This window comes from Rana temporaria, chromosome 4 (assembly GCF_905171775.1).
Source record: "Rana temporaria chromosome 4, aRanTem1.1, whole genome shotgun sequence".
NCBI lineage: Eukaryota > Metazoa > Chordata > Amphibia > Anura > Ranidae > Rana > Rana temporaria.
This window is the reverse complement of record NC_053492.1, coordinates 47,835,935-47,850,133: the sequence shown is the minus strand read 5'-3', so window position 1 is coordinate 47,850,133 and position 14,199 is coordinate 47,835,935. Positions and strand designations below refer to the sequence as shown.

At 41.0% G+C, this 14,199-nt stretch overlaps 1 protein-coding gene across 1 annotated transcript in view; it reads right to left on the bottom strand.

Annotated features, from left to right (window-relative positions):
* LOC120936193 (fibrocystin-like) overlaps window positions 1-14,199 on the bottom strand; it is an 87,418-nt gene that overhangs the window by 58,852 nt on the left and 14,367 nt on the right. The window contains exons 4-5 of the mRNA XM_040348361.1: window positions 10,022-10,157; window positions 6,077-6,323 (exon numbers count right to left, since the gene is read on the bottom strand). Coding sequence (XP_040204295.1) covers window positions 6,077-6,323; window positions 10,022-10,157 — 383 coding nt within the window. The remainder of the gene's footprint in view (window positions 1-6,076; window positions 6,324-10,021; window positions 10,158-14,199) is intronic.

Genomic DNA, 14,199 nt, shown 5'->3' with positions numbered 1-14,199 from the left:
AGGGCAACAACACAATTCACTAGGACAATCTTTTCTTAAACATAAGCCTCCATTATCCACAGAGACCTTCATTTACATATTCCATTTACGAGTTAAACCCCTTTGTTATCCAGAATGTACCTGAGAACTCCATACCACGATGGGTCCAGAGCTCCCTATTTTTCAGAATTGTCCTCCTCCTCCAAAGACCCACCACTGCCAGGCTGCCATGACAACCACATAGCCGAAACACCACAATCATAGGGAGGGCGGGTGAAAAACGTCTTCTCGACTGGCCACTTGCCATTAGTATTCTTATAAGTGTGATTATTTATTATCAGTGGGATTATAAGTACAATTTTGTATTGATTATTATACATTATTTTACTTATTTTGAATTGATTTTAAATTGGTTTTATTTATATACTAGGAGTGACCTGATTTTAAGGTCCTATTTTAAGGGGTTAAATGAGTAATTAATGTATGTTAATAAATTTGGTTGTACATATTAACCACTTAAGCCCCGGACCAATATGCTGCTAAATGCCCAAAGGTGTTTTTACAATTCGGCACTGCGTCGCTTTAACAGACAATTGCGCGGTCGTGCGACGTGGCTCCCAAACAAAATTGATGTACTTTTTTCCCACAAATAGAGCTTTCTTTTGGCGGTATTTGATCACCTCTGCGGTTTTTATTTTTTGCGCTATAAACAAAAATAGAGCGACAATTTTGAAAAAAAATGCAATAAATATCCCCCAGAAATATATATAACATTTTTTTTCCTCAGTTTAGGCCGATACGTATTCTTCTACCTATTTTTGGTAAAAAAAAATCGCAATAAGCGTTTATCGATTGGTTTGCGCAACATTTATAGCGTTTACAAAATAGGGGATAGTTTTATTATTTTATTTTTTTTACTACTAATGGCGGCGATCTGCGATTTTTTTCGTGACTGCGGCATTATGGCGGACACTTCGGACAATTTTGACACATTTTTGGGACCATTGTCATTTTCACAGCAAAAAATGCATTTAAATTGCATTGTTTATTGTGAAAATGACAGTTGCAGTTTGGGAGTTAACCACAGGGGGCGCTGTAGTTGTTAGGGCTCACCTAGTGTGTGTTTACAGCTGTAGGGGGGTGTGGCTGTAGGACGGACATCATCGATTGTGTCTCCCTATAAAAGGGATCACTCGATCGATGCAGCCGCCACAGTGAAGCACGGGGAAGCCGTGTTTACATACGGCTCTCCCCGTTCTTCAGCTCCGGGGAGCGATCGCGATGGAGCGGCTATAAACGAATAGCCGCGCCGTCGTCCCGGATCGCTCCCCGCGGGAATCCGACCGCTGCATGTAGCGGGGGGGGGGTCAAGGAACGGAAAGGAGCGGAAAGGCAAGGACGTACCTGTACACCCATTTGCCTGTACGTGCCATTCTGTGGACGTATATATATACATGCGACGGTCGGGAAGTGGTTAAAGGGGCTGTAAAGGTAATTTTTTTCCTAAATAGCTTCATTTACCTTAGTGCAGTCCTCCTTCACTTACCTCATCCTTCAATTTTTCTTTTAAATGTCCTTATTTCTTCTGAGAAATCCTTACTTCCCGTTCTTCTGTCTGTAACTCCACACAGTAATGCGAGGCTTTCTCCCTGGTGTGGAGTGTCGTGCTCGCCCCATACCATGGACTACAGGAGAGTCAGGACGCTCTCTATGTTGCAGATAGAGAAAGGAGATGTGTGTTAGTGGGCGTCCTGACTCTCCTGTAGTTAGAGGCCATCATTAAGTTCGTTCACTTTGTGTTAACAGGTCTATCCCAGGAGGGCATAAATGGAAGTTTGCAGCGCCGTACAGCCAATCCCCTTGGATGAAGTTGTAATGACGAAACGCATCAGCAATGGCTGTACGACAACTGGAAGTGGCGACATACACCGTACTGAACGTGGCATACCAGATTTGATGGAGGTATTGGCTCTGGAGAGATAGTGAGAGTGTCTGTCTACACCAGTCCATGCTCCCACACTTTGGTGCTCTGGCGGAGGGAGGAATTTATGTTGGTTACTTCTATGGTGGATGTTCTGAGTAGGCTATTTTTACTTTAATTGTGAGTAGTAGTGGGGCAGATTCAGGTAGCTTTTACGGCGGCATATCTCCAGATACGGCGCCGTAATTTGAAATATGTGCCGGCGTACCGTTACGCCGATTCTCAAAGGCAGATACGCTAAAAAAATAGGCTTCCTCCGCCCGACATAACTTGAATGCGGCGACGTATAATTGTGTGCAATATTACGTTGACCGCTAGGGGCGCTTCAGTTGTTTTCGGCGTAGAATATGCGAATTACCTAGTTACGTCGATTCACAAACGTATGTGCGCCCGGCGGTAGTTTTTTACGTTGTTTGCGTAAGGCTTTTTCGGCGTAACGTTGCTCCTGCTATTAGGAGGCGCAGCCAATGTTAAGTATGGACGTCGTTCCCGCTTCGAAATTTTAATTTTTTACGTCGTTTGCGTAAGTCATTCGCGAATAGGGCTGGACGTAATTTACGTTCACGTCGAAACCAATACGTTGTTGCGGCGTACTTGAGAGCAATGCACACTGGGATATGTACACGGACGGCGCATGCGCCGTTCGTAAAACACGTCAATCACGTCAGGTCATCATACATTACAAATAAAACACGCCCCCCCCTTCCACATTTGAATTACGCGGGCTTACGCCGGCCCCATTTACCATACGCCGCCACAACTTACGCAGCAAGTGCTTTGTGAATACTGCACTTGCTCCTGTAAGTTGCGTCGGCGTAGCGTAAATACAATATGCTGCGCCGCCGTAACTAGGCGCGCAGGTACCTCAATCTGCCCCAGTGATGGCAGGGAAATTTCAATTAAGGTGTTTTAACAATATCACACTATTTTAGATTTCCTTCTTTTTCTGTTGCAGAGTATAACCATCAAAAGAGGGATGAGTGGATGACCCAGCTGATGATTGATAAATTCTATAGGAATAAAAGTGCATTTGGCCTATCATAAGAATTAAAAGCAATACATTCTGGTGAGTGAGTGTTCTGCAGGGAGTGGGTGTCACTAAAGCATGTGGTGGATTGTTGAACAGGATTTAATCTACAACGCAGGATATTTTTGTTTATTTTGGACTTTTTAATCACGTGTGGACAATGGATGTATATTTTTTTTTAATTTGTAATTTTTTACATATATTCATTACATTTTTGTTCCTTTATATACAATTGTGTGTGTTTTATTTTCTGGATACAAACGTGGATGTTATAGCGCTACTTTACCTGTATAGGGTTAATAGTGATTGAAAAAGCAGAGTTTAGACTGTGAAAAAGATATGCAACACAAGGAGCCAGTCAGTTGTGCTGCAGTGTACATGTGCTACCATGTTGATGGGAGGAGACAGCAGAGTGAAAGAGATATAAGTTGAGTTCATTGGTCTGCTGATTCTCCTTCACTGTCCATTCAAAGGCTGGGGACGGAGTACTGTAGGTGTACTACTTTGCTGCAGCAGAGAAAAAACATGTTCCTATATATACCTATATAACTCTATCTATCTATTTGCAATATATATATATATATATATATATATATATATATATATATATATATATTGTGACAGGAAGTCAGGTAGATCTGTGGGTGTTGTCACAGATGGAACATACATTTCTGCCTTCTTTAGACAATACACCAATCATTATTGGGCGTCGGCTGCAGAAATAGCCAGGAAGGCTAGGGGCCGTTGGAAGACTCCAGCTGTTCAGAGTGAGGCAATTAAAGGCCTCTATAAGAAGTCCAAAGGATTACCACTGATTGGCTGCAACATCCTGAGTCTGTGTGAGTAGGAGAGCAGTGCCAGAAAGCCTTGTGTGAAGGTGAGAAGAGGATTGATTTTGCTGTGTGAAAAAAAATCAAAAGACTATTGTTTTGTGCTGTATGGCCAGCACTGTCTACCCAGCAGTAGGCTGTGTTAGACTTTATAGATAGGTTCCTGTGTGGAAAAATAATCCAAAAACTTTGTTTTCAACCGTCTTCGACTGCCAGTCTGTAGAAATTCAGTGTGTGGTGAACCCATCCAAGGGGTCACACCCCCCGCTACCGAGCTAACCCCTCACAACATATATATATATATATATATATATATATACACACACACACATAGTGCATCCAGAAAGTATTCACAGCACTTCACCTTTTCCACATTTTATGTTACAGCCTTATTCCAAAATTAATTAAATTCATTATTTTCAAATTAAAAATTAAAAAAATAAATGCCATGTACATGAATATTCACAGCCTTTGCTCGATACTTTGTTGAAGCACCTTTGGCACCAATTACAGCCTCAAGTCTTATTGAGTATGATGCTACAAGCTTGGTGCACCTATTTTTGGACAATTTCTCCCATTCTTCTCTGTAGGACCTTTCAAGCTGCTTTAGGTTGGATGGGGAGCGTCGGTGCACAGACATTTTCAGATCTCTCAAAAGATGTTTAATCTGGTTAAAGTCTGGTCTCTGGCTGGGTTACTCAAGGACATTCACAGAGTTGTCCCGTAGCCACGTCTTTGTTATCTTGGCTGTGTTCTTAGGGTTGTTGTCCTGTTGGAAGGTAAACCTTCGCCCAAGTCTGAGGTTCAGAGCGCTCTGGAGCAGGTTTTCATCAAGAATGCCTCTGTACATTGCTGCATTCATCTTTCCCCTGATCCTGACTAGTCTCCAAGTTCTTGCCGCTGAAATACCGGATGGTATTGGCCAGGTGATGAGTGGTGCCTGGGTTCCTCCAGACATGACGCTTGCCATTCAGACCAAAGAGTTCAATCTTTGTTTTATCAGAGCAGAGAATTTTGTTTTTCATGGTCTGAGAGTCCTTCAGGTGCCTTTCGGCAAACTCCAGGTGGGCTATCATGTGCCTTTTACTGTGGATTTGCTTCCGTCTGGCCACTCATACCATACAGGTCTGATTGATGGAGAGATGGTTGTTCTTTTGGAAGTTTCTGCTCTCTTTACAGACAAATGCTGGAGCTCTGTAAGAGGGACAAATGGGTTCTTGGTCACCTCCCTGACTAAGGCACTTCTCCCCTCAGTTTGGCCGGGCGGCACGCTCTAGGAAGAGTCGGGGTGGTTCCAAACTTCTTTCATTTACGGATGATCTGTGCCTTGATACAATCCTGTCTTGGAGATCTACAGACAATTCCTTGGACTCCATGGCTTGGTTTGTGCTCTGACATGCACTGTTAACTGTGGGAGCTTCTATAGACAGGTGTGTGCCTTTCCAAATCATGTCCAATCAACTGAATTTACCACAGGTGTACTCCAATCAAGTTGTAGAAATATCTCAAGGGTGATCAGCGGAAACAGAATGCACCTGAGCTCAATTTTGAGTGTCATGGCAAAGGCTGCGAATAAATTTGCAAAGATTTAAAACAAACTTCTTTTACATTAATATTATGGGGAATTGTTTGTAGAATTTCAAGTAAAATAATGAATTTAATCTATTTTGGAATAAGGCTGCAACATAACAAAATGTTGAAAAAGTGAAGCGCTGTGAATACTTTCCGGATTGCACTGTATATACTATATGCTGTATGTGTGTCATCTGTGCAGTTAGATGTATTTAGATGTTTGCCTGGGGTTCAGCTTTAGGGATATAAGAAGCTGTTAGGTACAAGAACATACAGTAACTGGAGCCATAATAGACCATGTAACTTCTATTGGGCCCAGAAGCAGAAGGGGTCCCATTGCAGAGATTTCCATTCACTTCCTGCCCCATAGCCAAATAGCAAGTAAGAGGAAATGTCTTTAAATTAAGGGAATTCCTTGGGGACACCGCGGTCACAAGAACTAGTGTCTCCATTGGAAGATTCCTGTTCTGGGGACAACACAAAATTTGGGATTTTCTTTTACTTTCTTTGATAATGGTAAACAGGACAAACAGAGAGGGAGAATCTTGGTAAAATGGGGGGCACAGACAACAATAATAACAGACAACTGCTGAAATTCCTCCCACTCTGTCCAAAGCCAAAAGAAACGTTTATACTTTAAGAAAAGCCGGATTTAGAATTTTCGCATTATCTGCTGCCATTACTTACAGAGAGATGGTCATTCGGTGGAACTTATTGTCGGCTGGGCAGACACTGGCTGGTTTGCCACTGCTGATTTCAGCCTTTGCGAGGCAGCAGCCTGGGAGGATGTCCGTGGTGGCCAGCAGGTGGCTCCCTTCCAAGCCAAAGAAAGAGCCATCAATGTCTTCCATTAAGGCACTATGAGCTCGTGGAAAGAACAGTTTTCTGGGCGAGTTTATGAACAAAAGTCTCTGGGATTTTACTGTGAATCCACCTAAGACAAATATATGGAAGATGTGGTATGATCAAGAAATAAACAATGACTGCAACAGAAGAAAAAAAATGTTCTTTGAAGTAGACTTGAACTCAAAAAGAGAAGAATGATGCGTTATAGGGAACATCTAGAAATGATAGAAAATTGGGGAAGGGGAAATGTTAAACATTTACATATATTAAAAAAAATATATAACAATCTTAGTAAAATGTTGATTCAAACAAAAAAAATCATGGTTGTATTGTATTACTGTACAGAGATGTAATTCTCGACATGTTTCGCTAAAGTATATAGCTTCTTCAGGAGATTCGTAATTGTCTTTGTACAGCGTATTCACTGCAATACATAAGAGAGTATATAAGAGAGAATATATAGTAAAGACAAAAAAATTATCCTAAAAATAAATAACCCCCCCCCCCCCCAAAAAAAAATATATATATATATATATATATGCATATATACACATATATACAAAAAAACTAAATTGTATTGTATCGAATGAACTGAAACTGCTCTTACACCAAAACTGATTTTAGGTCAGTATTCAAACACACCAGGACCACCAGGCCACCAAATAATAGGATATCAGTATGTCATAAGAGGGGCACAGTGCCCATTTTAAAATCTAAAAAAATTCAAAATATATACTGTGACATATATAGATCATTGACAATATACTAGAAAAAAATCCCCAGTGAGCTCCAATAACGGTATCTGCCTATGTAGTAAACTATTCAGATGATAAATACCTAAAGCATGTACAGAGCTAGCTTGGAAGACTTGGAAGCTGGAATTTCCTTCATCAACCACCAGAGGGAGCCAAAGAGTTATGATGATAGAAGTTTTTCAGTTTAGGGGTAAGAGCAGCTTCAGTTTATCCGATACAATACAATTTTGTATATACACTGTATATCTGGTCTGGTGGTCCTGGTGCATACTGGTCTGAAATCAATTTTAGGGGTAAGAGCAGCTTCAGTTCGTCCGATACAATATAATTTTGTTTTTTGCATATGTATGTATGTATATATATATATATATATATATATATATATATATATATATATATATATATATATATATATATATATATATATTGGGGAATTATTCTTTTTAGGATAATTTTTTGTCTTTACTGTATATTTTCTCATATGTATTTCTTATGTACTGCAGTGAATACGTTGTACAAAGACAATTACGAACTCCTGAAGAAGCTATATACTTAAGCGAAACATGTCGAGAATTGCGTTTCTGTACAGTAATACAATACAACCATGAATGTTTTGGTCTTATTCAACATTTTACTAAGATTGTTATATCTTTTTTAATATATGTAAACATTTTAATAATTTTATTATTCATGTTAAAGTCCTACTTTTTTCAGGCACCTTTAAAGTCCCCTTCCCCAATTTTCCTTTGTGCCTTGCTCCACTCATCCTTGGCTGATTTATTCATTGTTCTATCTAGAAATGTTAATTTTGCCTAAGCAGAGCCCTTTTGTCTTAAATACTTTTTGAAATAAAGCTATGCATCTCCTATGGCTAGGCGCTCCTGGCCTTTAGCTAGAAATGCGCAGTTTGAGATTATCTAAAGCACTGTAGCCTCTGATTGCCAGTCTCACCATATATGAGGCGAGATTTTGTGATGTCAGTAGTGTTCTGATCACTGTTCTCCTTGCTGGAGAAGAAGATGTACCTGAGTACTGGCAGTGCAAGCATCTACCTGCCTTTGCTTTATCCGTTCTGTGGATCTGTGCTTCCTCCACCCCTTCAGCTGCTTGTTTTTTTAAAAATAACAGCTCCCACTGTACAGGTCTTCCTTAACAGCAATATTTGATACAGTGAAACCTCGGATTGCGAGTAGCGCGGTTAAGGAAATGTTTAAATCCTGACTCGGTTTGCGAGTGTTGTCTCGCAAAACAAGCAGGATTCAAGCCGCAGTGGTGTGCAGTACCACATTTGGCCAGAGGTGCAGGGGCGCCGGAGCAGAGCCAAACATAGCCAATTGGAAATACTCAGAAAAACTCGGAAATACTTCCTGAGCCTTTGGATTATGAGCATTCTCTTGGAACGGACTATGCTTGTATTCCAATGTTCCTTTATATTAGGGATGCACTGATACCGGCAGTGCAGGACTATCGGTAGTTGTGCAAATGCTCCCGATACCAAAAATTATACTTTGCGTCAATACAAAATTAATGGGAAACACACTGCAAAGAATCACATGTGATTTGAACAGGAATGTGGTGCGATTCCTGCCTAAATCGCATGCAATTTGCCCCACCGCTCCAGTGTGTGTGTATAGAAAGTGAAATGCGCCATCTAGAGGGCAGTTTATTAAAAATTTTAGAACTCACAGTACATATCTGGCCAAATACTAAATCTGCAGAGGTGTTCCGGTCCCGCCAATAATAGTAAATCATGGCCACTGGAGCTGCTCAAATGGCTGAAGGAGATGTACCCATGGGGGCCAAGGAACTTCTCCTCCAGCCCTGTTAGCACCTCCAGCGGTCGTGATTTGCTACCATCGGCTGGACTGGGACACCTATGCAGAATTTGCATTTGGCCAGATACAGTATGTAATGTGAGCTCTAACATTTTTATTAAACTTCCCACTAGATCAGGCGTCTCAAACTGGCGGCCCTCCAGCTGTTGCAAAACTACAAGTCCAATGAGGCATTGCAAGAATGACAGTTACCAGCATGACTCCCACAGGCAGAGGCATGATGGGACTTGTAGTTTTACAACAGCTGGAGGGCCACCAGTTTGAGACCCTTGCACTAGATGGTGCTTTTCTCATACTATACAAACACACAGAGACACACAGGAGCAGTGGGAGAAATTGCATGGACTTCGGACAGCAATCGCACCACATTCCTGTTCAAATTGCATGTGATTCTTTGCAGTCAGATTTGCACCAAATTTATTTGTGTTGACGCAAATCACTCCGCAAAGTATCGGCACACGTACTTGCAGATACAAAATGGTATCGGTGCAACCCTATTTGATATGTTCGAATAATATAAAGTAAAGTAAAAACGGCTGCAAAGCCGCAACAAAAAAAAAAAAGTATTACCTGTAACCTAGTACATTTCCCTGTTGCCCCTATGGATGTTCTTACAATGTTTATGAGACCTAGCTTACATTTGCGGCCAGGGGCAGTAACAATATATACACACACATGCCAGAGGTCACATTTCATATTATGTAAAGGAGGACTTTATGCTGACATCCTCACTTTCAATGCTGAACGTTTTGGAATATAGGTGAAGAAGTGAATGCTTTTGGGCCCCCCCAAAAAAAGAAAGTATCACTTAGTACTTTGTTTCTGCCACTAGATGTCCTCAGTCATCCATGTTCAATGACTGCCAGCATCATTCAAAACATTTCATGGACCGGCCCTAAGCCTGTGACTGGACAGTGAAAAGAGTAGCAGCACAGCAATGAGCTCTGTCACTCTGTTTTTTCCTTGCTTTTTAACTGACTGGCTCTGTGTGCTGCTTCTCCCTCCCACAGTCTGAGCTGTGCTGTACTGTTCAGGGGATGCAAGAGGCTGATATCAAGTCACATTCAGGTACTTACACTAAGTGCATTTCCATAAATAAATTTAATGAATATAGAACTGCATTCATTTGTGTCTTTCATATTTGACTGGAGCTCAGATTTCAAGCAGTGTGTAAATGTGTATCTCCTCCCCCTCACCTTGTCCCCTCATACAGCCGGTACATGTGCTTAGAGCGCTGCACGTCTGACGGTCAAAGTTCACAAATGTTGTGTTAGAGATGACCAACTGGAACCTTTTCGGAGTAGCAACACCAGACATCATACAAGCCATGTCCTGTGAATGAATAAAGGAAAAATTAAAATTGACTATCAACCAAAGGTCCGGGCACAGAGGCACCACATCCTAAGAAATAGAAAAAATATTATTTGGAGAGCTGATTTCACATATAGCCAGTGCATCAATTTATTAACAATGTCAACATTTAAAGTCATAATAAAAAGATTTTTATCAAGTCACATGCAATCTAGATGTACAGTACAATGGTTTCTGCTCAACATGTTTCACCAATATATGGCTTCTTCAGGAGACTTTTGAGGTACTGCACACAATATCACACAATACACTGGCTATCTGTGAAGTTAGCCTTGTATGGATGCATACATTTTTATAAAATGTGTTTTTCTATTGTGTTTTGGTTCTTTTTTTTCTATATTTCTAGTAATATTGTGTACAGTAACTCAAAAGCCTCCTGAAGAAGCCATATCTTGGTGAAACATGTTGGGCAGAAACCATTGTACTTAAATCTAAATTGCATGAGACTTGTTATGATGATTTTAAATGTTGAAATATGTAATAATACTGATAATATTTTAATATGATGTAGTATTGATTTGTTTGGCACCTTAAACATCCCTTTACACACTCCAAAAATTATTCTGAATAAAGGAAAAATATAAAAAAGGTAACTTACATGTAACCAGGGCCCGGACAAGGGGTGGGCAGGAGGGGAGGCTGCCCAGGGCGCAATGGTTTATTGGAGGGATGGGGCACCCTGTGCCAGTTGCTATTGTTACAAGGCTGACAGGGGTAGTGACAGCAAAATCACTGGGGGGGGGCGCAATTTTATATGTTTGCCCTGGGCGCTGAATAACCTTGTCCCGACATTTGGCCTTTATTTATTGAAATTAGACTTATGATGAAAGTACAATATATGACATAAAATAAACCTGTCAGAACAGAATCACGAGATCTGCCCCTGAGGACTTCTTGCTGAGGGTGTAAGCTCCACGACTTCCAAGTTCATCCTTACTTCACTACTTAAAGAATATGTAAACCCAACATTTTATATTCCTGATCGGTCTGCTTGTAATGGTTTGGAGGGCAGGAGCCACAATTTGGGGGAAGGAAGCACCTAATCAGTACCATGCACTTGTATGAAAAAGTATGCTGTTCTCTTTGGTTTGCTTCCTTTGTGTGAAAACAAACAGCATTATAAAGGCCAAGGAACACACCAGACAGGTCAGGCATAAAGTTGTGGAGAAGTTTCAAGTGGGTGGGGGAGGGGGGGGTTAGGTTATAAATGGGAAGATGGATGGAGCCAAATACAGGGCGATCTTAGAAGAAACCCTGTTAGTCTGCAAAAGGCTTGAGACTGGGGCAGAGGTTCACCTTCCAGCAGGACAACAAGCCCCCTAAACATACAGCCAGAGCTACAATGGAATGGTTTAGATCAGGTGGCTCCAAACTTTTTAAAGAAAGGGCCAGTTTATTGTCCTTCAGACTTTAGGATTGCCAAATTGTTGCCAGCGGGAGCAGAAAATGTCAGGGGCCCAGCATCAGTGAAAATAAATATGGCCTCAGAGTTGGTGGTCAATAGAAGGAGTAATGCCCCTAATAGTAAGAGGAATTGTATCTCATCATCAGTATCGGTGAAAAATATTGCTCCATTGTTCGTGTCAGTGGGAGGAATAGTGCCCCAAGGGCCAGATAACTGCTAGCAAAGGGCCACAGCTGGCCCTCGGGCCGCAGTTTGGAGATCCCTGGTTTAGATAAAAGCATATTTATGTGTTAGAATAGCTCAAAGTCCAGACCTAAATCCAATTGAGAATCTGTGGAAAGACTTCAAAATTGCTGTTCACAGACGCTCTGCATCCAGCTTGGTATACTCTGATGTACTCAATAAATGTTATTTTAATTCACCAATTGATTCATTATATTCCGGTGGTGTTTTCATTTTAAAGTCCCACAATCCCGATCACCCCGGTTTTCCTACCTTCCCTCCCTTCCCCCCTTTATCCCTTCCCCAGGTATCATACTTACAAGTATTGGGACTAGAGACCATGGCTTAGTTCACTGGCCGCTGTCTCATTCATAGTCCCTTAGTTACCTTGCTATTTTATTTTTTACATATTCTTTCCCTACCCCTCCATGTTGCCCGCTTCCCTTCCCTCTACATACAACTACTAGGGATGGAGACATTGGCCGCCTATAGCCATTATCTCACTCAAAGTCCTAAATACCACTATCTCTCTTCTCTGCATCCAATCTGACAGAGCTTGAGCTATTTTTCAAAGAACAATGGGCAAAAATGTCACTCTCTAGATGTGTAAAGCTGGTAGAGACATCCCCAAAAAGACTTGCAGCTGTAATTGCAGGGAAAGGAGGTTCTACAAAGTATTGACTCTGGTTGGGGCTGAATATAAATGCACGCCACACTTTTTAGATCTGTATTTGCAAAAAAAGTTTGAAAACCATTTATAATTTTTTTCGACTTGACAATTATGTGCCACTTTGTGTTGGTCTATCATGACAAAATGTGTAACATTTAAAATTTAAAGGGGTGTGAATACTTTTTCAAGCCACTGTATATTCGTATATATAAGAATTGAGCGATCCTGATTTACTCTCATCCACCTCATTTCTTGAGGCCCGAAAACACCATAACAGTACAAATATCCCCCAAATTACCCCTTTTTGTAAAGTAGACCGTTCAAGGTATTTAGTAAGAGGCATGACAAGTTTTTTGAAGTTGTCTTTTTTTCATTTTTTTTTTCTTTACTATTTACATACTGTGACCAGAGCAATACAGTGTTACTGTAATAACATTGTACTACTCTGGGTAAATTATCAGGATTTTATTTAATTTTTTTACACACCATGATTGCTTATACCAGTGAATTTCAACCAGTGCTTATATAAAGCAACAATTTTTACTGAATTAAATTGATTCAGTGTTTACTACTGTGGTTAACTTTGATTGGACACATATTATCACATGGTGCAGATGAGCTGTAATTGGCCCTGTCTGTCTGTACCATGTGATCACTGTGACCAATCAAAGAGATCAACACAATAGTGCACAATGGATGTCATGAATGAAAGCCAACCATTATGTAAAATTGTCATGTGATCTGCTGTGATTGGTCAGGGAGGGGGGAGGAGAACTTCTGCCCGGATCCAAGGGAAAGTGGGAGTGTGTACCTGTCAAAACTAGGTACCCCCACACCCAAAAAAATAGCAGAGAAGGGGGAAAGGAAGAAGAACAGCAGAAACTTCCCCTTTTGGATAAAGTTCTGCTTTAACTTACAGTCTAATTAGCTTAAGAGACAGTGATTTGATCCAAATGACATCTTGCAGACTGTAAAACTTGTGCAGACCATAATAGATGCACACCAGAAAAAAATCATTGATGTGTGGCTCCAGCAGCATACTGTACATGTGGGGAATGGAGGCTAAATCATGAAAAAGAAGGGTGGGACTGTCTACATATAGCATACCCTAGCTCTAGTTCTATTCCCTAATACCAAATATGTCACTTCTCTTCTCCAGCTGAATGGAGTAGCAGGGGAGCAAGGGAATGTAAGTATAAATAGTTATGGGGGCCAGGGTTGGAGCCCACCTTTTGCCTTGTGGTGCTTGGATTCCCTTCATGGAAGAGTTATGCCCTGTACACACGATCCGTTTTCCTGTTGGAAAATGTCTGATGAGAGCTTTTGGTTCGGGACTCCCGCCCATGTGTATGCTCCAGCAGACTTTTTCCCAATGGAAAAACTGCTGGAAAAAGATAAAGGGCAGGATCTCTTTTTTTCCCGTCAGGAAAAAAACTGATCGGAATTTCCGATCGTATGTACAAATCCCAACATGCAAAATTCCGATGCATGCTCGGAAACAAATCAACGCATGCTCAGAAGCATAGAACTTCATTTTCTCAGCTTGTTATAGTCTTTTACGTCACCGCATTCTTGGCAGTCAAAAGTTCACAGAACTTTGTGTATGCAAGGCAGGCTTGAGTGGAATTCCGTCGGGAAAAACATCCGTGTACAGGGCATTACTTTCATGCTATTTAGACATCTGCATCACAAATTAATACATTCAC